This window comes from Arachis hypogaea, chromosome 6 (assembly GCF_003086295.3).
Source record: "Arachis hypogaea cultivar Tifrunner chromosome 6, arahy.Tifrunner.gnm2.J5K5, whole genome shotgun sequence".
Classification (NCBI taxonomy): Eukaryota; Viridiplantae; Streptophyta; class Magnoliopsida; order Fabales; family Fabaceae; genus Arachis; species Arachis hypogaea.
Genome location: NC_092041.1, coordinates 56,926,336 through 56,952,176, shown reverse-complemented (window position 1 = coordinate 56,952,176; position 25,841 = coordinate 56,926,336). Strand labels below are relative to the sequence as shown.

The 25,841-nt window shown below is 37.3% G+C and overlaps 2 protein-coding genes across 2 annotated transcripts; one reads left to right on the top strand and one right to left on the bottom strand.

Moving 5' to 3' along the window:
* Nucleotides 1–7,525: 7,525 nt before the first annotated feature.
* On the bottom strand, nt 7,526–8,674 carry LOC112805570 (F-box/kelch-repeat protein At3g06240-like). Its single transcript, XM_025847936.1, has one exon. It carries the CDS (start codon nt 8,672–8,674, stop codon nt 7,526–7,528), a length of 1,149 nt encoding a protein of 382 aa, XP_025703721.1.
* Nucleotides 8,675–18,226: 9,552 nt separating this feature from the next.
* On the top strand, nt 18,227–20,260 carry LOC112805569 (uncharacterized). The gene is made up of 3 exons (XM_025847935.1): nt 18,227–18,964; nt 19,071–19,127; nt 20,222–20,260. Exons 1-3 carry the CDS (start codon nt 18,227–18,229, stop codon nt 20,258–20,260), a joined length of 834 nt encoding a protein of 277 aa, XP_025703720.1.
* The last annotated feature ends 5,581 nt before the right edge of the window (nt 20,261–25,841 follow it).

Genomic DNA, 25,841 nt, shown 5'->3' with positions numbered 1-25,841 from the left:
GTAAGAAGGTCAAGGTGAAAGTGAAGGTGCTTTACAGAGGTGGCTTGAGGTCCTTTTTATAGTGTAAAACCATGATGAAGAGGAAATCTATTGTCCAATTGTTTTAGTCTGATATTTAGTTTACTCTTTTTTATCCCAAATATCTTTTGGTATTCCCGTCACTTTAAGCCTTTTCAACTGTTCAATGGAGGAAGTTGATTCCCACACGTTAAACTAAAGCTCCTGACATGTGACATTAGTGAAGGGGCATCTAGTTTGGTTTTCTTTCAACTAGATGACACTCTTTACACTCCAAATCCAACCAATCCACTTCCACCAATATAGTTCCCACTGAAGAGATATTCAACTCCTCAAGGTGCTCTTTTGAGTTCCATCCTTTTACCCAATACCTCTAGGAGGAACTTAACTCTTTTTTGTCCATGTTTTTAGGTAATTGTAAAAGTTATTTATGTACAAAAAGAGTTTATATTTTTAGCACATAATTCACTTATCTATGGTCACTTTATTTTAAAACCGTGTCCATAGCCTACTCTATAGTCATCCTTGTTTTAAAGCGTGACCATAGCTTACTCTATGGTAACCCTTTTGTATAACTATAACCATAGCCTAATCTATGGTCATGATTTTAGCATGATCATAACTTATCTATTGTCACCCTATTTTAAAACTATGACCATAGCCTCCTCTATGGTCATCCTTTTGAAAAATCATAACCATAGCTTATTTATGGTCACCTTATTTTAAAACCATGACCATAGCCTTATCTATGGTCACCCTATTTTAATACTTTGACCATAGCTTAGTCTATATTTTGAGATTTATTTTTTACTAAAGCATAATCACATCCCAAAATTATGATAATCACAAAATTAAGTCTAAAAAAGAGAAGTTCAAGAAATCTAAATCATAAAATTTATTTTATTAGCTAGATATATTTTTAGTCCAAACAACATAAATCAAAATATGGTATAATTTATCCTTTACATGTAATATCAGATAAAGTCTCTTAAAAAAATATATGACATCAAAATATTCAGATCTTTGTGTTCAAATCTTGAAATCTTGATCTTTTTTGGGAAAAGACTGATGCACCACTATTCCGTGGTATATCTTGTGCTTAATTCAGTGAATTTTATCCACTAATCTCACACTTATTCATAGAAATTGCATATTTTACACTTTCCTTCCTGATTTTGTGCTATGATTGAAAACATGTTTCTTTGGTCTTAATTTAGCTAATTTTAAATCCTCTCTTATTACCATTCAATGCCTTGATATGTGTGTTAAGTGTTTTCAGAGATTACAGGGCAGAAAATGCTTAGAGAATGGAAAGGAAGCTTGCAAAAATGGAAGGAACACAAAGGAATAATGAAGCTGACCAGTGGGACGTGACGCGTATGCATACTGACGCGTACGCGTGATAAGGGATTTCGCCAAACGATGTGCACGCGTGACCCACGCGCACGCATGATGTGTGCCACGTGCAGAAATTGAAGAAATCGCTCCCAGCGATTTCTGGGCTCTTTTTGGCCCAGTTTCAGGCCCAGAAAATACAGATTAGAGGCTGGGAGTGAGGTAGAATGGGAAGGCGATTCATTCACATCACATACACGTAATTTTAGGTTTTAGATGTAGTTTTAGAGAGAGAGGTTCTCTCCTCTCTCTTAGGTTTTAGGGTTTAGGATTATCTCCTCAATCCTAGGTTTAATGTTCTTTGACTTAATTCTCTTCTACTCTTATTGACTCTAATACTTTGATCTATACATTCCTTTTGTAATTGGATTTTCTATTTAATATAACTTGAGGTATTTCATATTCAGGATTGCTCTATTTTGATCTATGTTGCTAATATTTGAAATTGGTTATTTGGATGTTATTATCTCCTATTGCTCTTCTGTTATTTTGTGTTATGCCTCCCAAGTGTTTGACAAAATGCTTGGAAGGAAGCTAGAGTAGATTTCTATATTCTTGGTTTTGGTTGAGTAATTGGTGACGCTTGAGTTATCAAACTACTTTGTTGATGGATAATTGTTATGTTTGCTAGTTGATTTGAATTCCACTAACTCTAGTCTTTCCTTGGGAGTTACTAGTCTTTCCTTGGGAGTTGACTAGGACTTGAGGATTCATATTGAATTATCCATTTGACTTACCTTCATAGTTAGAGATTGACCAAGTGGGAGAAACGGATAATTCTCATCATAATTGATAAGGATAACTAGGATAGGACTTCCAATTATCATACCTTGCCAAGAGTTTTTATTGTTATCATTCTATTTTCTCTACAATTTACTCTTTTCATTTCTCATCACCAAAACCCCAATTTACACAACTCATAACCAATAATAAGAACACCTCCCTGCAATTCCTTGAGAGACGACCCGAGATTTCAATACTTCGGTTATCAATTTTATTAGGGGTTTGTTACTTATGACAACCAAACTTTTGCACGAAGGGAATTCTTGTCGGTCTAGAAGCTATACTTGCAACGAGAACTTAATTGTGAAAATTCTAGACCGCGCGAGAGTTCCGCTTGTCAAAGACCCACCCAAATTGAAACTTATTCTCTTGACCTTGTTATTTTGCCCAAAACCTTTTCTCCCACCATGCTCTCCATATATTCCAACCTGATAAACCAACTCAAGGAGTTAATTGTTGCATCACCTTGATGAGGTATAATAATGCATAGAATAGAAGAGTTACGTGCATTTAAGTTTTTAAAATATGTTATGGTTTAATATGTAGAACATGAAAATTGTGTTGTAGATCCAAGTTTAAGACCAAATTTAAAAATAAATAAATAAATTAAATCAATTCAAAAACAAAAGTTGATGTGTGCTCTAAATTTAGTAAATTACAAAAGATAAAAGAGTCTTTGTTTAAGATATCAGCATTACCATTTCAAACATTTTGCTAAGACTCTTTTCTTGATAAGGTTGTGGTTGTGCTTGAGGTTTTAGTTCTATGTCAATGTCAGGATTCACCTGCAGCATTAAGAGAATAAAATAAAATGCATCCAAGATAACAAATTCAAAGCTCGTAACTATAAATTAACAAAAGATGACCTATCAATAAAGACAATTACAATGCTAAAGGTTTCGTTGGAAGAAAAATTATGTAAACGGTAATAGCCTGATTTTTACGATAGATTTGCGTATACCAGTTTTACGTTTCGTTTATGTTTATGAAAGTTTTTCTACGATCTTTAAATAAAATGAATAAAAATGTAATATTAATATTATGTTGTTATTTAACTTTATTTGATGAAAGTTGGTCACTTGATATTAGTCCAAAAAATTGTAAAAGCTCGATTTTACTAATGTCATTTATATTAGTCATTTACTCAATCCTTATTTTAATTGAGTACCACCACTTGAGATAATTAATTAAGTTTTTACCATGCCCAATTATCTTAAGGTGATTTCTTCCAAACCCATGTCAATTTTGTGGGTAAGTTACCCTTGCACATGTGTCTTCATCTCAGCCATTGATCAAAAAAATTTTCAACCTTGCATTAATTGATACATTAAATGTTTTCACACTATATTGTATTTTATATTATTTACATTATACCCCATAACTTATTTATACTTGATGCAATACGCAAATAGTTGATTTTACAAATCTCTCCCCAAATATCATACAAATCAAAACCTTCCCCAAATGCCATTTCAATGTGTACAGCTTCTTCTTCTACCTCTAAAAAAACACTTCAAAAGAACTGCTTCTTTTACCCTTCTACGATCTCACTTCTTCTTCTCTACCCTTCCTGTGGGTGATGGGTTTGATTTTTCCAGCGACCCACTCCTAAAACCTTCTCCAGATACTCCTGTAGTATCCACAGCTCCATCATCTACCTCAGTGCTTCTTCTACCCTCCCCTTAACTTAAGCGTTTGATTTTTTCGACGACCCACTCGCAAAACCTTCCCCAAATACCGCCGTAATGTCCACAGCCTCTTTTTCTACCTCGTTCCTCTGATTTCTAGGTCAGTCATCGTCAGGGACAGATTTTTTCGAACCCCCTGGAAGACCCTGCCTTCTGCGTTTTCGTCCAGGGTTACGCGGGTGTCATTTTCTGTGATTTACCGTCGAAGAACGTAAGTCATCCCCTTGCTAGCAAGGTTCCGGTGACCCACGTGCAGAACGCTCTCGGAAAATCCTTGTAAGACCCACTGCTTCTTCATCTAGGTCATTCGTTCGTTTTTTTGTTTTTTTAGCTAATTTGCGTGATTTGTTCTGTTAATCACTTTCTGTAATCACCGTTCATCGAAGAAGATTGATTCAATTTGGAATGCAATAGATGATGTTAGTTGTCCATGGTGGTGTTAAATGTTAATCAGATCGATGGCCAGTGATGCATGCTCCTCAAACACGAGACGAGGCATAGGGGGTGCCGGCGGACAACGGGAACTGAGATCTGGAAATGCAACCTCAAGTTTGCTGCAACCTCAGGATGTAATAGATGGTGTGGCCCCAAAATGCTTCTGTGAAAAATATGCCACCAGTTACATGTCGAAGACAGACACCAACCCAAATAGGTTATTTTTTGGATGCCCATTATTAAAGGTAACCACGCAATTCTTTATGTTTGAGAACTAAGATTATGCTAAAATTTGATTAAAATTTGAATTTTCTGGAATGGAGCTTTAGACTCTATATTTTGGTTATTATCCACCTTGCTCAAGTTGTTGTGGATGTGATTTTGAATTGTTGGGAATTGCATGCCTATTGGTTATGAAAATGATTTGACTTTGTTATTGATTTGATGTTAAATTGGGTTGATTTTGTATATGATTTGATATTGGTGCTGGTTAATTTTGATGAATGACTGAGAATTGGGAAAAAGTTGATTTATTCAAAATAGATCTACCTATATTAAAAATCATGATTGTGACAAGAATTGACATGGTACCTGTTCTGATATTAAAAATGGATGCTAAAATTTGAAAGGATTTTATAGATGTAGAATTTAGGGATTAATTACAGTGACGTACATGGATTAGATTGAATTGGAGTATTTTGTAACCCCTTACATTAATTGTGTTCTATTCGTTGTAGGTGACAGAAGCACATTGCAAGTTCTTTCTCTGGGTTGATGACCACATTGTTAGGGTCAGAGCGGGGGAGGCTACAAGGGGATCGGGTGACGGGAAGCAGAGTGATGTTGGAAAACATTTGGGAATGGATAACTTGATAGACCATGTAGAGGAAAGAATAGCAAAACTGGAGAAGCTGCTGAACAAGAAAAGTAGAGAAGCAGAGTTGAGGAAAAAGGCTAGAGAAGCAGCTGCAAGAGACATGGAGGCTTCATCAACAACGTCTATTGATTAGCTGCAAACCAGAACCCGAAGCACCTCGATTAGGTTCAGAAACTTAAGAATAATTTCCTTCTTTGCTGAAAATTGCTACTGGAATGTAGAGACACAAATGTTTGAAGCTTTAAAAGCAAAAATTGTCGAAGACGTTCATCTGATTTGGGCAACATGGTTGGAATTTGTTTATGTTTCTAGTTACGTGCTTTTGTTTTACCCATAGATACGTATATGTTTTGTGGTATTTGTTTTTGTGACTTAGTTACCAAAATTCCCTACTAATTTCAATATCGTATGAAGGCTAATATGTTGTAGTAAGTCAGCCTGAATACCAGAAAATAGCAACCTTTTTATTAGTGAAACGAATGCTTAAGATTGCAGTCATGTCATAACTCAATCTTCGGCAATTCTGTAAGAGTAGGAAGGAGAAGGGCATGACAATATACACCGATGATTTGGTGACTTCCATGACAAATCATGTAGCCACCACAATAGATAATTGACAAGATCTGTTTTTCTTCTTATATACTAGTGTGCAACATAAATTTTAAGTTGTGATAGAATGAAGAAGCTGAAAGTAAACTAGAATGTTATGTTAGGCTTTGGAAATTTGTTGAATTGCAACTTGTTGGTCAAGTTTAATTGCTTTCCTTTCAGAAAATTTCCTGCATAGGTTTTGAAATTCCTAATCCCTTGAACCTAAATAAATCTTAACACTTGTAGTTTATTTGATCATGATAAATGGCCACTGCTTTGTTCTAATACACATAAATTGTTCAGCAAGCTATGATGCTTAAAATAAGCTAGCTTGTCTGTTAACATAATGGGTTTTAAAGGCTTCATCTCATTATGTATTGAAGTTGTAGATCATCATCTTTATACCATTGCACATGATGTATAATACTCCAATTGAAAGATCTGACTTTTTAAAATACCATAACTTCCCATTATTGCTGAATCCTTTGTTTGCTCAATTTGTTTGACTTTATTCACCCCTTCATGCACTTGATTGAATTCCTATTAGTCTATAATCCAAAGTAAATGAACGAGTGTTAATGGGTTGATCATTTCAGCGACGTGGCCGTGGAGGTAGAGTGCAAGCTGGAGTTTGTTCATGGAGTGCTAATGGCTTATTGCAGGTCTTACCAGGTTACCATGTACTGGGTTGCTCTTTTTTTCTTCTTATAAAATAATATTCAACGAGTATATGGCTTATTGCAGGTTTTACCGTCCACTGGGCTAGGTTCTGTCATCATCCAACAAAGCAGTGGTGTATACAAATGTTCTCTTAAAACCCAGGGCCATCATGTAAGTTTCTCTTGTAACATTGCCCGTTTATATGTCCGTTTATATGTCGTCTTTTTTGGTCGAATCGTGTTACATAGGAAAACTTTGGTCGAATTATAGGTCGAATTGTCTCGATTCACGATTATCCCGGATCAGTTCTGGTTAGGTATTAAGGTGTAACATAGTATATGATCAAAGGTCAATGAATTTTTTTTCCCCAACGTTTGTTACTTTAATTAACTGAATATTTAGTCTTTCTGTCATACTTGGGATTGGGCTCGGTCAACTAACCTGGAAAGACGTTTATTTTTTGGTAGTTCAAGTCTATCTAAAAGTAAAGTGGGCTATCTATCAACTTGGGCCAGCTACAAAAACAATTAGTGGATAATTCAAGTCAGGATTAATGCAGCAACTAGCTTGAAACCTGTTAAGCCCAACTCTCTCCGGAATTTTAAAAGAAAACCAAGTTTTTTCAGGTAACTATTTATTCCATTTATGTTTGTGTTTACCGTTAATTTGATTAATGTTTTTTTGGAATATCATTTCTTGATTGAATATTTGCGTAAAATGTTAGTAGGTTAACTGTTATTTCTCACATAATCCCTATACTAGGATGGTTAGAAACAGAATAACACCATTATAAATCTCCTGTACATGAGGAAGACTACACGACACATCGAATTAGATAGATTGAGGTTGTTATGCAACCATTTCTCTTAATTTTGGCTCTTTCAAACCAATGTAAAACATACAATTGTAAAGACAGGCTGAAAGAAAAAATAGTAGGAATTAACCAATGTCATAACAGTTCTAGGGATTCCATTAACAAAAAAAAAACATAATTAACATCAACTGGAATAGTAAACAAAGAGTTTCAACCAAGTTCCACAATACATGTAGTCGAAGTATATCTAAATGTCAATTATTTCTAGACAGGAAACATCCCTGCAAAATACTTGAGTGTAGACCTTACTGTGATCGGGTGTGGCGTTTCTGGGTATCGCCATGCTCTCCTCACCAATAGATTTTTAGTGCCATGTTCGATGTCATATTCTGTCAACACAAGCTCTCTGTACCTGTAATTGACGAGTAACTCTCTTTCCTTTGAATTGTTCACCAACAAAAGTAGGTTTTCATCCACGAATTGTATTGGATTTTCTCTGATGCTTCGACTCGCAAACCTGCAGTATTGCTCTAGTATTCTGTTTCCATTCGCGTCTTCATTCAAGTGCCAAATTGCTGCGACATAACCAAATTCATTGTGTGTATGAGCGAGGAGTGCAACTTTTTCCTTGTGGGTTAGTAAATTGTGAATGGTATATATTGCACCTACAGGGATAGACACCTCGCTAAATGATTCATCTTCAACACTGTAACATAAAACAGACTTGGGTGTAGCATAGCTATCTCCTGTACCAGTTATCCAATACGCCTGACCATTATTAAAAACAGAGTTAGGGTCAATTTTTTCTACACCAGGGAGACAATCAACGCAGTGAAACCATGTAGAACGCCTTGAACAATATCTAGAGAAAAAAACGTAGGCATCAGCTATGTCCCTTTTGCACATATGTATGACTGTGTATGCATCTGAGTTTGGAACATAACCGAAACCATATACTGGGAAAAACGATCTACCGTGGTCCCTGTGGGGGTCGGAAATTTCTCTAGAGCATTGTGTTGTTGGATTCCATACCAAAAGTCTTGTGTCGTCTCGTTCACGAGAGAACTTGAAACATATGTTCCCGTTTGACACTCCGACAATACGAAACCACCCATGGATACCAACTCCGAAAGGATGCTGAACATTCACTTCTTCTCCAGAAGCAGCATTCACTATATATAGTGAATCTGAACCCATTAATAGTAGTGAGTATCCAACATGAAACAAAACATGTTGATCTAACACTTTTTGCCTTCGCATGTGGTGTATGCATGTCTCTGGTTGGCGTAGCTGTCGGTACCAGAATTTATTCAAGCACATACATCTCCCTACAGCTTTGGCACTACTACGCAGGAAGATTTCTTGTAGCAGTTCATCCGGAATAATCGGCAAGGGAAGTTGGAATTTAGCCATTTTACTAGACGCGATCTTCGTAGTCTTGGTTTTCGGTTGTGTTTACTTTGTAGTTTTTGAATTGTTGAAGTCTGTTGCTCTCTTTTAAGTAATGAACCTAAATTAGTCTAACTTATTAATTGTGTGAGATGCAGCATCCAACGAGAATTGATGAGGCAGAATATTGTATTTACCGGTGTTATCGTAACCTCTTTGAACTAAGTGTTTAGTACCATTAAATTTGACTCATCTACCCAAGTTTTTGCCTACCCTAGTAAATAAATTCAGTTGGAATTCCAACATACTCCAATAATCTTATCTTTGATTTTTTGTTTTTCTAGCTTGAAATTAGATGTAGCCGCAAATTTTCCCTATTAAGTTTTAATTTGCTGATATACTCACTAATCTGTTTACTTGATTTCCAATTTTTTTTTGCCTTATCACAACATTACAACCCCTCATCCTAAAGAAAACCATGTTACTCCCCAAATTAATCATTTCCAATACCTAATTAGGATGTTACCAGCTACCACTGGCACACCCTCATCCATGCAGCCACAGGTAAACAACATTCAAGTTTTCCCCATGATAAAAAAGTCGTTGTTACCAAATTTTCTTACAAATAATGACCGGAATAAAAAAATACTTCTGATGGTAGACTTGTGTGAGACTTGATCAAAAATAAACCCATAGATGTATATACATTAACAAAATAACGAAGTCCAACACCATAATTTACATTCACAAAATCAAAGCTATTACACAGAATACTAATCGAAGATTTCCACAAAAGTAAACATGTACATATAGACATGGCTACCGAAACACTACTACAAAACATTATTTCACCAATAAACCGTAAACAAATTAATCTGTCGTCTTTTGTCCTACGATGATGGTGTTATCTGGTTCACAGACGAGTCGGAAGAGTCAGATGGCGAATTTCTTCTATACCTCCCACTAGGTCCTGCGATTGCCCTCCTAATAGGTCTTCCCACTGCACCTCTTCCCTGTTGACGGCGGTTGAACCTGCAGTAATTTTGGAAAATTTATTATACAACAATGAATATAATAAAGTATGTAGACTTACTTTCCTAAGTAAACAAGTTATTGTTACCTTGACTCGTGAGGACGCGGTGGTGAACCTTCTTGCCTCCGATGCTGCCGGCGTAATAACCTTTCAGTCTCAAACGCAGCCACCTGTTCATCCTTGTTGAAGTGTACGTTGCATCTGTCCGCTAGCCAGTGTTTGATTTGGTCCGGCAATACGTTGGAGGCATATATCTCATCAACGGCTCTGGGCATTTCAACCGAACGAGTATGGTCCCATGCAAGCATGTGGAAGATACCCCAACCTACGTAACTGCGTTCCAGCATAAGCCGTGGAGTTGTTCGAAAGAGAGATCTTATCCTCCCCATGTCGGCTGCGTTGATCCAGTAGTTATTACCGTCTCTAGTTGGGTGGATATGGAGACAGTTGTCTTGTCTGTCAATTAAGTACAGATCAGTGGTTGTGAAGAACGAAAAGTGCCATACAATGTGCTGTGGAATCCTTACATCTTCCTATAGTCAGAGAAATAAAATTACATGTTAAACAGATTTTGAAAAAAATTAGATAGAAAACCGTAAAGAAAAGTGGTGTCTGCAGCGCCAGAAGTAAGCTTACATCTGTTGGGAATATGTTTAGGACAAAAGTCTGTTCAGGGCATCTTCTCACGTTCCTTAAGGCACTGACGTAACTAGCCGGTAGCCACCACGAACCAAATGTTGAAAAGTCAGTATTGTTAAAAATAAGAAACCATGGAAGGACAGAACCGAAACTTGAGAAGTAATCAATGTTAAAAAAGAACAAACCATGCAAGGAGAGATGGTCATGCGTATGGAAAAAATAGTTAACAAAATGAAAAAAATAGTTATCTGCTTACCAGAATTCTGGCTCCATCTTTGTTTGCTAATATTAGTGACTAGTCTCTGAAGTTGATAGCCGCCGTGAGTGAATTAGGAGAGGGTTTACAAATTACAATGGTGTTGTCAAATGATTTTCTATAGGAAGTCAAGTTTTACTTTTAAAGAGGGTAAAACCAGAGGTCACACCGGTTGGAAATGAAGTTGAAGGGATATATTGAAGCCACCAATTAGGATTCGAACCTCATCACTAATCATACCTTTTCGTAAATCTAAACTAAATAATAAATACACATAATAAACTCTATTTGAATTGTATTACTCATGTTTTGGTAAAGGTAAATGTAGTTTAATAACCATTCATTGGTATACGTATCACTAGATGAATAAACATAACGAAGGTTACACATAATAAAGTTAAAAAATATAACGTTTAGTATTGTGTTCATATTTACGTAAATTATTGAAATCATGTTTACTAAATTGTTTGACAAAATATACGAAATCATGTATTAACATATCAGAATGTGCTGTTCCATTCATAAATTAACATAAAGAACTTCAAATAACATAATCATATTTTTTAAGACCCAGTAGCTTTTTCAATTTCAGTAAGCGCAACACAAAACGTCAACCAAAAATTAACCGAACGTACTTAAAATAACATAACCAGAATAACTTATTGCACGCATTATAGTATTAAAAGTCTATGCAATGGACACAATTATTTTAATGCCTTAGGTATAAATAACTCAGAGCATACTGCCTAACCCTTTAACCAATCGCTCTTCCTTTTTAGATATTTCGTTGTAGTTTTTCTTTGCTGCTTCAAGAACTTCTTGGGATTTCAAATTGAATGGATTCATCACCAGATCAATAGCCAGCCGTAATCTAGTGCTATCATTTACCTAGGAGAAAAAACAAAAGAATTCAGACGCATAGGTTAGATTAAAATTTTGAGATAATATATGAAACCATGAAACGAATTTTATTTTATAACTACCTTAATATTGTAGTTACTCCTCCATTGGCACTCCCTCATCCAGGTTGTCACCCAAACTCCACAATCATTCCTTGTATATGTAAAAAAAGTTTATTGAAGTCTATAACCAACTTAATTCCTAAGGGAAAAAAATCATAGCAGACGAAATGGTACTGTTAAAAAATATTAACTTCTGTAACCAAGGCTCGCCGGAAAAGCAATGTATAGCACTATTACAACATCAATAAATATGTTAGCGGTCTCTTTTACTTGTGCATAAGGAAAATGTATTCATCACACGTTAGCAAATTCATTGATGCATCTCAGTAATTGAGAACTCAACAATCAATAATAACTTGTAAGGTTTCTTACGAGTCATCGTTCTGCTCGCCAATTTCTGCAGGGTGTATTATAGGATACTCTGAAATTACTGGTCTGTGTGTTGTTTGGTTAGCATAGAAGGTGGAGTCATCAAGCATCTCCTCAATAAACAGTGCCTGTAATCAAAGTAAAATTTAATTCAGGTGTCAACTCTGGTGTCTGTTTAAGCAATTTAGAATCTATTTTCCACCTATTAGAAATTTTGCAACACTACCATTAGCTTCGCACAACGACGGCGTCTGGTTCTGCTTGAGACGCATGGTTTAGAATCCAGTAATATTAGGTGTCTTTTTTCTATATCAATTACAACCAGGTACCAGTGCATGTTATCCTCATTCATTGGAACAAAAATCTATCAAAAATATACACAAATAAGTTATATTGGAATAAGCGTTTTTTATTTACATTATCATATATTACGACAATTAAATTATAAAGTTACCTTGCATAACGACTCAAACTCTCCCATGTATTCCTCAGCGTAATAGCGTTTCAAAGTCTTTGGGGAGTGAGTCCAATTAAGGGCAAATTGCTAAAATTTGATTTTTCATAAACATGTATAAGATCAATGGAAACCAGGAGATGGAGATCCTCTTAATGGTTTTCACTCACCGAAAATGTAGTGGGTAAAAACCACAAGCAGGGAAAACCGGTGTCCTTGCGTGCATCACACATGAGCATGCTTGATGTCAGGTTTATGATCTGCTTCAGCGTTCGTTGATTGACGGCCAATAAGAAAAAATATAAACATATATTCCCTTGTTAAAATTATTTTATATGCAAGGAGTTTCATTTATGAAATTAACGAAGGCTAAAGATTGAAAAATCCATACCTCGTCCACCAATGGTTTGTTCGGCAGTAGAGTATACATGACTCTCCTATTAGCGTGCCACAAGTTTGTCTGTGAAATTATCTCCGAATTCAGTTCTTCATCCTCCATATCTGAACCAAAGACGTAGGTTACGACTGAAACTTCGTCCTTGCACAGTGCCATATCAGCTGGGGGACGGAACAGAACAGGCTTCCACTGATACAACGAAAACTAAGCCGTTATATATTAATAGTAAATCAGCACAACAAATCTGTAAAACTTACTTAACATGATATAACCCACCGCAGGTATCTTTGCGGTTTCATTCGCTAGTGGCAATTTTCTGTCAGCCGGGTTGAAGTAGCTAACATATACAGCCTTGTCTAAGCTACTCGTTATAACTAGTTCTGTAGCTGTCTTCTTTCCAGTACCATCATCGCTGAACAAACTTCGGCGAATAACATAATCATCTGGCGGTGTCTGTTCAAACTTCGGAGACATTGAACAACACTTTGTAGCCATATGCGATTTTGAATCCGCAGTTTGATGAATGCTTGACATGTTGGATCTAATCTTCTTGGAGGAATCCAGATTCCTCTCAAGACTACCGGACGACATGCTGAATCCGCTCATGATCACAGGCATTAATGTGGGGTTGAAGTTATCGGCCGGCCCATTCCGAAGATTGATTGTTTGTGGCATTGTTCCAAACACAGGATAACACGTCTTGGTCTGGAAAGCAATCAGGTTTGTAAGTTTATTCATCATCGTCGACATTTGCGTTACCACTTCTTTTAGGGAAGGTTCTACGACTGTAGTTTTACCGAAGTCGTCGCCTATCTCTTTGCTGGCTCCACCGTTAAAATTTACATGTAGTCGCTGGTCATGCATGGTGCTTCCTCGGAGACTATGAGAAACAAAACTTAAAAATATGAATACTTTATATTCGGAATCGTTATAAAAGGACTTGACTAGTTTCTGGAAATGTAATTTAATTCTAACCTTGATGACAGTTCTATCACTTCCTTGTCGACAACTTTTCTCGAGATTTTTCTACTTTGTTCCTTTTTGGCTTCGTCGTCTCCCTTTTCTATTTTTTGTGTTGAGCGTCGCTTTCCTCTGGCAGCCATTGGGTGTTTTAGCTGTTTAATTTTTTTATTTTAAAAAAATGAAAAGTACTGCAACATGTTCAGTTAATGAATTGCACTCCACTAGCAAGCACAATTTCTTAAAAGAATAACAAACATGGTAGGTTGTCCCTTCTATTCAAAGGAGTTTTGACAATTGAGTGATATTTGGATTTTGGCCTTTTAATATAATATATCAGGCAGTTTACGCTTCCATTTTATATTCCTAAATTTTTGAATAAAATAAAATTTACAAAAACATCTTTTTTCTGATTGGTAAAAGATAAGGCTACAACCAATTTTTTTTAATTATTTTCATTTGGTCGAGGTATCGATCCTTTAAATATATTTGAAGTTATTCAGCTCAATACATTTGTTTAATTTTCTTTTCTGTAGTCAAAGCTATTAAACATTTTCTGGTAACCGTCTATTTTTTTTCTTTTACCAATCGGTGACTGGAAGATTTGTTTTAATTTTCGTAATGAATGCTTGTCTCCATTTAGTTGCTCATAAAGTAATTAGCTCATATAACAGAATTTTGTTTGTTGTTATCTCTTGTTGTTTCACACACTCGGTCAAAGATCTAGTCCGCAACAGAGTTTAATGCGACGGCTAAACACTCGAAAAGGTTAGCATGAAAATAATACACGTATTTGCTGCTAGCTCGAGAAAAGGGGAATTTTTATTCCATTTCCTATGAGTTATATTCCTTTTCATTAACTATGTGTATACCATTACCTATCTCCAACACAGATCTTTGATTTTTCCTTTGTCATGGTCACTCATCATCTAACTTATGGTGCACCCTAATTTATTGCCTAATGACTTTTTTGCTTTCCACCTTTAGGCCCGTTGCCTATCACTTATAGGAGACTGAACTTCCCATCCCTCATCGCAAAGCACTTCCTTCCCCGAAAGATAATAACGAAACTTAAAACTAACTATTAGTAATGTGTTTGGAACTTTTTTATTAGTATCATAACATTGGATTTATTCACTCTAAGACTGGAACCATTAAGTGTGTGTTTGGACCCTAAACCGTACACACTGGACCGTGCGAATTGAACCGGAAACCGGCAAACCATAAACAAGATACACGAAGCCGTTCACTAAAAGACCTAGCGATCAAACCGCAAACCCTAAACCGTTAACATTGAACCGAAAACGCCAAACGAAAAACCAGGACAGTACATTCATGATAAGACCTACGATGAAACGTGAACCTAAACCGTACACATCGAACGGGAAACCACAAACAATAAACCATTAGCACGAAGACCATTCAGTTTGAGATCTAGTAACTAGACCGGACACATTGGACGTGCGCATTGTACTGAAAACCGCAAACAATAAACAATATACACGAAGCCGTTCACTAAAAGACCAATCGAAGAAACCGCGAACCCTAAACTGTACACGTTGAAGGAGAAACTGCCATACAATAAACCATTAGCACGGAACCGTTCACTCTAAGGCCTATTCACTATAACCGTACACACTGGACCGTGCAAATTGAACCGAAAATCGGCAAACCATAAACAAGATACACGAAGCCGTTCACTAAAAGACCTAGCGATCAAACCGCAAACCCTAAACCGTTAACATTGAACCGGAAACCGCCAAACGAAAAACCAGGGGCACAGTACCATTCATGATAAGACCTACCGACGAAACTGCGAACCCTAAACCGTACACATCGAACAGGAAACCACCAAACAATAAACCATTAGCACGAAGACCATTCAGTCTGAGATCTAGTAACTAGACCGGACACATTGGACCGTGCGCATTGTACTGGAAACCGGCAAACAATAAACAATATACACGAAGCCGTTCACTAAAAGACCAATCGAAGAAACCGCGAACCCTAAACCGTACACGTTGAAGGAGAAACCGCCATACAATAAACCATTAGCACGGAACCGTTCACTCTAAGGCCTATTCACTATAACCGTACACACTGGACCGTGCGAATTGAACCGGAAACCGGCAAACCATAAACAAGATACACGAAGCCGTTCACTAAAAGACCTAGCGATCAAACCGCAAACCCTAAACCGTTAACATTGAACCGAAAACCGCCAAAAGAAAAACCAGGGGCACAGTACCATTCATGATAAGACCTACCGACGAAACCGCGAACCCTAAACCGTACACATCGAATGGGAAACCACCAAACAATAAACCATTAGCACGAAGACCATTCAGTCTGAGATCTAGTAATTAGACCGGACACATTGGACCGTGCGCATTGTACTGGAAACCGGCAAACAATAAACAATATACACGAAGCCGTTCACTAAAAGACCAATCGAAGAAACCGCGAACCCTAAACCGTACACGTTGAAGGAGAAACTGCCATACAATAAACCATTAGCACAGAACCGTTCACTCTAAGGCCTATTCACTATAATCGTACACACTGGACCGTGCGAATTGAACCGGAAACCGGAAAACCATAAACAAGATACACGAAGCCGTTCACTAAAAGACCAAGCGATCAAACCGCAAACCCTAAACCGTTAACATTGAACCGAAAACCGCCAAACAAAAAACCAGGGGCACAGTACCATTCATGATAAGACCTACCGACGAAACCGCGAACCCTAAACCGTACACATCGAACGGGAAACCACCAAACAATAAACCATTAGCACGAAGACCATTCAGTCTGAGATCTAATAACTAGACCGGACACATTGGACCGTGCGTATTGTACTGAAAACCGGCAAACAATAAACAATATACACGAAGCCGTTCACTAAAAGACCAATCGAAGAAACCGCGAACCCTAAACCGTACACGTTGAAGGAGAAACCGCCATACAATAAACCATTAGCATGGAACCGTTCACTCTAAGGCCTATTCACTATAACCGTACACACTGGACCGTGTGAATTGAACCGAAAACTGGCAAACCATAAACAAGATACATGAAGCCGTTCACTAAAAGACCTAGCGATCAAACCGCAAACCCTAAACCGTTAACATTGAACCGGAAACCGCCAAACGAAAAACCAGGGGCACAGAACCATTCATGATAAGACCTACCGACGAAACCGCGAACCCTAAACCGTACACATCGAACGGGAAACCACCAAACAATAAACCATTAGCACGAAGACCATTCAGTCTGAGATCTAGTAACTAGACCGGACACATTGGACCGTGCAAATTGAACCAGAAACCGACAAACAATAAACAATATACACGAAGCCGTTCACTAAAAGACCAATCGAAGAAACCGTGAACCCTAAACCGTACACGTTGAAGGAGAAACCGCCATACAATAAACCATTAGCACGGAACCGTTCACTCTAAGGCCTATTCACTATAACCGTACACACTGGACCGTGCGAATTGAACTGGAAACCGGCAAACCATAAACAAGATACACGAAGCCGTTCACTAAAAGACCTAGCGATCAAACCGCAAACCCTAAACCGTTAACATTGAACCGTAAACCGCCAAACGAAAAACCAGGGGCACAGTACCATTCATGATAAGACCTACCGACGAAACCGCGAACCCTAAACCGTACACATCGAACGGGAAACCACCAAACAATAAACCATTAGCACGAAGACCATTCAGTCTAAGATCTAGTAACTAGACCGAACACATTGGACCGTGCGCATTGTACTGGAAACCGGCAAACAATAAACAATATACACGAAGCCGTTCACTAAAAGACCAATCGAAGAAACCGCGAACCCTAAACCGTACACGAAGAAACGGAAACCGCCTAACGATAAACCATAGACACAGAACCATTCATGATAAGACCTACTGACTAACTCGTACACATTGAACCGAAAACCACCAAACGGAAAACCAGAGGCACAGAACCATTCACTATAGTTTCCCACTTTTTATATATTATTTTTATTTTGGTCTATAAATATTAAATTTATTACAGAATTAATTAGTAACATATATTCAGTTATGTAAATTAAAATGATAATGTAGTATACAAAAATTATTACTGCATATGGTAAATAACCTGTTATGATTCATAGAATATGGTGAGGTTTACGCAATTAAATTTCAATTTCGACTTAGTAGATAAAGTTATCACATGTTTTTTTTCAAGAAGAAACTATAAACCGCCACCTAGTAGTATCCATAAAATCACATACATGTATAGAATGTAATTAAAGCCAATAAATAATATTCCAATTAGGTAGGTGATGGTTAGTCTAGGACTACGAGCAAGAAGATAATGCAATAAAGTGGAGACCATGCTGCATGACTACAAGAAGGAGGAAATGAGTTGGTGGTCTAAGCATAAAAAACTACAACTACAAACTATATACTTACAAATTCTAACCCATACAACATGGATACTAGAAGGAAGCCCTCAACCATGGCAATCGAATGTTTGGAAATGTTCCATGGAATCGATCGAACTGCATTCAGGATGCTGACGCAAGTCCTTCACCGTGAAGTTAAACAGTCCCTGATGGTCATGGCATTTCTATTGTCACTGGAGACAATGGGACTGAATGGTATTGTGCAGACAGCCGTAAAAAATGAAGGCTGGTTTATGAACAGTCTTGCCGATGAATGTGTCATCTGTTTGCAATGCCTACTATCTCAGGAGTTCTCTGGGGTTGTGGACAAGTCCAGAAAACTCGAAACCCTCGGACACGTGCTGAAAACTGATCTCATGTTATACCAGGTTCATAGGATGAGATCCGCCCTCCTAACTCTGATTCCCGATACCCTATCAACCATTTGCGCTAGAATTCTAGGCGACATAACGATGGATGCGGTGTGGTTGGAGTACCACAGGACTCTTAAAGAACTACTGGGTTTCAACACACAGGACCAGTGCATATCGGTTGCACCAGAGGCATTGAGTAGACATAACAATGGCCGAGGAATGCATATGCAACAAGGAGGAAGGCAAATTGAGCAAGATAAGGGAAAGCAGAAGTACGTCTGCAAGGAGCTGGATGACGCGGAACGTCCAAAGACACTGACCGTATGCTTCGGTCGAGAGTCCATGCCCACTGCAGAGGGCATTGCTGAGTTTTTCTGCAACATGTTTGGTCATGTGGTTCAAAGGGTGACAGTCATGCCTCGGAGGGAAAAGAATCGGGTGATTTTGCTTTCGTTCTTTTCAACGACGCATCAATCCCGCGCATTATCATGGGGGACAAAAATGTCGTTCATCATACGATACAAGGCATGAAATGTTGGATCAGATGGTGGACAGGAACACATTATCGCTGTGTGAATTAGTCATACAATTTACGATAAAGGTTAGTTTCTTTTTTTTCAAAATAATCTAGTTCAAACAGAATCTTTACTTGTTAAGGGAGATGAAATATACGTTGTGGGCTCATTTTTAATATCCAAGTTAGATTATATTTCCATGTTACTTGATTCTGTTGATAGAATCTTGATCAATCCGGTTCCTTATTCGGCTGTGGTCATGAAGTTTAAATTGGAAATAACAAACCATACGACCATTAATCAAGTTAATGTCGTTTGGAGTCCTTCACCATGTACCTCCCAAACACAAGATATTATTATGTACTTGGACTTACTGGAACTAACATAGGAGACATAGCAAGAATGTTTTTACAACTATATTACATGAAGTTCACCCTTTTTAGTTGGTCATTTTAAATTCGGACTGGTGTATGTGGCAGACAATTTATGTTTAAGTTTTAATTTTATTCGTGGGCCCTAAAGGTGTTGTTAGGAAAAAAATCTTTTTTAAAACGTCAATAATTATACACTATGACCAAAAATTCTAAATGACATTTAAGTGGGCCCGTGAGAATGTACGTGTTTTGGAAATATAGTACGTTTCTTTTTTTTCTTGACTTTTTTGAAAACCCAAAACCGGGAGAGTGCTGCAACTTAAAAATAACAAAGTTAATGAATCAAATAAACCCTGCATTCTTGAGGGAATACAATATTGTTACAATTATTTTGTTATGGCCACAAACAAATGTTAAACAAGAAGAATAGTTAAAACTCTAACAGTTAACCGGAAATTTTTTCATCTTTAATGCTTAACATAATCCATTGTTTTCCCACATACTAATGTTATCATATATGATACGTGCGTATAGGATCATTTGCATTCAGTAGCATTGTATCTGCATGCTGTAGCAGTCAATATCTGGTCGATACACTGCTGATAACCAAACATAGACGCAATAAAATAGAAACCAACATACGCACCATAAATACAAACCATAGTATATCAAAGCTGATCACCAAATGTCAAACACATTACATCACATACAAAATAACACATTAAGGATAACATTTTGATTAATTACACTACACAGGAAAGTTTATAGGTCTGCATAAATCTGTTAATTTGACCCCTGGTTGACAGACGATTCAGGAGAGGTCTGGGGTCGGTGTCGCTTACTAGGACCTGCCTTAGCCCCCCACCATGTTGCCTCTTGTTTACACTGTAGTTGAGTTGAAAAAACTTAGGCAGAAAACATGAAAACATGAGAAATTATAACAGAAAATAATGGTCCATTGTTACTCACCCTGACTGCTGAGTATCGAAATATTGTTGTTGTTGGATCTGGCGGTTATTCCTCAGGAACATCTCGGTCTGGTAGACTCTAAGTTGGGCTTCTTTGTTGAAGTAAGCCCCGCACACTGAAGCTAAGCGTTGAACGATATAGTCAGGCAAAACCTTCGCCGCATACAGTTCATCAACAACACACGGAGGTTCATCTTTCCGGTTAATGTCCCGGACGAGCATGTAGATTACTCCCCAGCCGACGTACCTAAGCTCCACACTCAACAAAGAACTTCTTCTGTACATGCGCCGTATCCTCCCTAAATCAGCTCCCTTTATCCAGAACCTGTTACCTTCTTGCTTGGGTGTGATGTGGAGGCAATTGTCTTGAGTGTCAACCAAATAAAGATCAGTGGTACTGTACCACTTGAAGAGATTCACAATATTAGGTGGGAATTCAACATCATCCTGTGGCGGAACAAGACAAAACCATGGCAACTTAGTTTTCCAAACGTTTTTTAACAGAATCATAACAACAAAAGAAGGCAAAATTGTGGATATACGTACATCTGTTGCAAAGAGCCCAAACACATAGAACTGGTTGTACGATTGTTGAATGTTCCTTAATGCATTAACATACCTAAACCAACATGTAGAAACAACAACGAATAAAACAGAGTGGACCGAAACCATAAAAGAAGGGAGTAGCCAAACATTTTGTCACTCTTTATTTAAATAATCAATGCATTCAGTTATTTCAATATGCTCCATTTTATTCTTTACAGATACGGCTGCTATCAAACGAGGTGGCAAAAATTAAAGAAGATGCTTACCGGAATCCAGACTCCATTCTAGATTAATTACTTCAACGATTGCTGTGGTTCAAGGGAGGGAGATACCAACGAAGTTTTCAGACGAACAATAGTTGGTTAATGAACGTAACTTTTTTTCTTCTTCAGTTGTTTTGCTATGTGACTATGTTAGTTGAGAATTTATTAATCCTTTTAATGTAAAATTAATCCAAACGTCGAATCAGTGGGAGAGGGTACTTATTATTAGCCAACTCTGTGTTATCCGAAATTTTGGAAAACGTAACATAAAATTGATTATCAAAATGTTTTGGAAATGTGTCGTTTATAAATGTGCAAAGATTTTTTTTAATTTTATGTAGTTTAATAATTTTCGTTGAAGAATCTAAATATAAACGATAATAGTTATGAAATAGTTAGTCACAGGCATGTTAAAAAAGAAAAAAAGATACCCAATAATCAGGTTATTTAAAAAACTGAATTTAATTTAAAAAATTATAAAACGTTTGTTTCGAGTTTCTAGCGGTTTTGATTTAATCTAGCATTAATTTCGGTAGTATCAATTGTTGAAGAATTTAATTTTCAAAGGAAATAGTAGTAGTTACGTATAAACCGACATATTAAATTAATGCGGTTAATAGCAATCAATTAATAATTGATTTTTTCCTAGGATTTTTTTTTTGGAGTTAAATTAAATTTTATTTAGTATTTCGTTGAAAACGAACTTCGAAGGAGAGGGATTTACGGGGAGTTATTGGGATAGAACAGAATATTTGTTGGAGATTATCGAAAACCACAACGTTTAAGTAGCTGAATAAATTACTCACTAAATTTTTTTGTAAAAACGCCGCGTTTTTAACCCCTCATTTTTTTACTTTATATATTCTTTTGATTCACAAGCGTGTAACATAAGTATCCTTCTGTAATCACTATTCACCTTCCATCTTCCTTTAAAAAAAAAAAACCCTTAAAGCAACCCCAACATAACACAGAATACACTGCTGAAGGCATCGACTCCAACAGCTTCGTCTCGGAGAATATGTCAAACAAGGTGAAACTCTATCCTAACTCTTATCCTGATAGTGGTCTTTAGTTTATCATCATCTGCATTTAGTGTCAATGTACTAAAAATGCAATCGTAGTAAAATCAAATTAAGATGGTTAGAGCATTTTTTAAATGATTGGGGGAATGATTTGGGTTTCTGATTTGATCGTCTGAAAAGGATTTTATGCATTTAGTTTTGATTAAGATTGTTCTGCTAAAGATTCAATAGATCACGACAGTAAACGATTACAACAAAATATAGTTGCACTGTGTGTGGAAAAATTGAACCACTTAGTTTCCAATTTCAAAAACATGCATGTGTGTTGATTTTAAATCAGAAGCGTCTACTGTATGGGTTTTTTTAAATGAACTCTTACCTTGTTCCTTTCTGAACTTGGCATCTGTGTGACACTTGCCATAGACGACGACTTCGAAGGACAAGGGTAAGAGAGTCCAAGAGATTGATAACGGTACGACACAAAGCTACAAGATGAGGTTTCTGAAGCCAATAATAAGGCCTTCAATGTTCAAACTGGTAACTAACATCCGTTTCCTTAACACCTCTTAATTTTAGAGTTTTTGCAATGCTATCGATGTTTTGACAGAACTTCACCAATTTGTAACAGTCATTACCTATAACTCCCGATGAGCTACCAAACTGTACCCCCTACCTGGACCTGGTTGTGCCTGACGGAAGGAATAACCCCTGTCGGTGCTTCTGGACGCAGCTCCAAAGTGGCAAAATTGCATTGACTCGAGGGTGGGAGGAGTTCTATCAGATGTACAAAATCAATCTGGACTCCATGCTATATTTCACACACAAAGGAAACTCCACTTTCCAAGTCAGGATTTTTGATTTTGGTGGCATTGAGAACTCGTACCAACTCCGTGATCCTGAAGAACCACCATATATAAGGACTGGTAATTATGAAATTGCAAAGTGTATCAACATCCCTCCTTCACCCAGTGCTAGAGCGGTTGCCGCAAAGGTCAAAAGCAAGTGGCCTTTCTTTGTGATGGACCTAACTGCTCGCATGATGTCGTCGCGATTATTGGTAAGCGTTAAGTTGTTAAGACATTTTGGTTGGAATGTTGTTTCACTGAAGTAAGCGTTAAAGTAGATAATATTAACTGAAATTTCTTGTGTTATAATCAGCCGAACGTCCCTCATCTCGGTCACTTCACTGGTCAGAGACACCCTCTCATCCTCACACATGGCCACATACAGGTCGAAGCTACATATACAAGGTACAGTGGAAAAAGGGATGGTAGCTTCGGCGTTATTTCTGGAGGATGGGAGAACTTTGCTTCATTGTGCAACTTCAAGCCAGGTGGCGTGGGTGTCTTCGAGGTGATATCAACGGAGCCAGTGACGATCATCCAGGTCCGATGCAGATAGGATGCATAAGGATGAGTGACTGAAGGCGCTTAGCCCCTGTGTTTGACCTCAGTGTCAAAATATATCATGATACGACTTTTCCATTAGGTTTAGAAAGTATTATATGTGTCTTGTTTGTTGAACAGTTATAATGACTTTTTTTTTAGTGTTATGAAATTGAAAACAACTTTTGGTAGTAACTAAAACAGAATCGCATTCGCAAATGTTATATTTTTCTGCTCGTTTTTTTAATTGACTTTTCCATTTTAACTTGATTGGACAAAAATTAGTTTTCCAAGTACAAATGGCAGAGTTGCCTTAATTTTTTTTATTTTGAAGTATAGCCAGAATAAATGTTTGATGGCCTTTACAAAAAATTATAAAAAAAATCTGGCCCAATAGGCGAGGAAGAAAACAAAACCTCGTATTTTTGTATGTGAAACTCTCTTTATATGTTGGGTTTTAAATTTACAATGTAAAGGGGTTTTTTTTTAAAAAATTAGTTTAGTTTGACCTCAAAATGTTAAAAAAAAAAGTAAATCGAGAAACATGAAAACACCGGTAATGTTTGAATGAAGCCGTATGTCAACAGTTTTTTTTTAACTTGGTTTAACGAAAAATATTTTTCTTTTTGACACATGAACAGAATAGTAAAAACTTAATTCGGCCCAATCAATGAGTAAAATAGCCCAACCGTAGTTTATTTTAATCACTCAAGGGTGGGTAATTTATTGTTGTTGGGCTTGGATCTCAGTTGGGTCACTGGTCTAGCGTGGAGTGTCTGCCTTTTTTTTTAATTATTTTGCAGGTCCAGCGCATAGATAAGAAGAGGTGGATCTGGAAGAGAAGAACGAGAACCACAAATTGCCGATCCTAATGAGATAAGACTTTATCCACATCCAATATCACTCTATCCAACACCAAGCGAGGGTTCTACAAATGGGCAGATTGTCTTCAACCCCATCAACGCTCGTTCGGTTGAGGTTTTCCCTAATTTCACAAATAGTCACAATTAGCGGTAGTATCATGGATGCCCTGTATCGTCTCACAGGATGGGTTGTTTCTCGCTAAATCAAAGTGGCTCTTTTGTCGATACGATGGTAAGTTCTTCTCGATTTATGGAATAATTTGTGAAGTCATTATATTAGGTTGTGTATTTGGAGATGATTTTGTTGGAACATGGTTGTTAATGTATATAATTGATTTGATGAATGACTTATTGAGTGTTTTATACCTGATGTGTCTATCTGGGATTTCAGATTGTGTTCGGGAAGCAGTGTTCTTTCCAAGTGTTGCTGGGTGGACTTTTGTGATCCAAGATGCACGTTGGTCGATGAAATTGACAGCCATGGGGTTGCCGTCGCCGTTCAGATGCTGGAAACTGCAGTCACATGTGAAGCCACTCAATAACCGAACCCAAAGCAGCCAACAAATCTGACTATGAAGGTAAGACAATGGCGTGATGGTTGTAATGTGAATAAAATTTTAAGGGTTACTTGGTTAGGCTCTTTTAAGACAATATTGTCGGAGACAATATTGTCGGAGATACCAGCGGGTGACGGGAAAAAGTTTTGACTGAGAAAAAATATAGATGCTCGTGTCTGTTTGAATGAAAGTTGGTATGGAGTTGTTGGTTTCTTAGCGCTAAGGCATGGGTATTTTGTTGTTTTTTTGTACACTGGTAGATCCATGATGAATTCCTTATGACACTACTGAGTGAATAGATGATTGAATTTTCGAGGTTGATCGGTTTCCATTACGAGCACCGAATGTGGGAAATGATTTCCGTATCACTTCCTGCTGGTCGTTATGAAAACATTTCAAATTTGACTAGTCAAACTTTGCATCACTCAAAGTGGATCACAATTAATTCGTATAAGGATTTAGCATGTACTTGAAAACCACAAAATATCCATGTTTTAGTCCTAAGAACTCAGGAAGTGCATACCAACTTTCATTTAACCAAACACTATCATCTACATTCCTCCGTCTGACTTTCATTCCGTCACCAGTTGGTAGCTCCGACAAAATTGGAGTTGATACTCATTCCCACTTAGCCGAACAAGGAACGTCTTCTGTAGTCGGCTTGACACACTAAATTAAAGTTCGACAACATGTCATCGGCTACAGACCTCGATAATACTGCCTTGGGTTTTGTCTTGAGTAATTCATAATTTTCATACGTAGCGGAACTCCGTCTATGTTTCACGAACAGTTGTACTTACGACCGCGGTACCTTTTCCACAT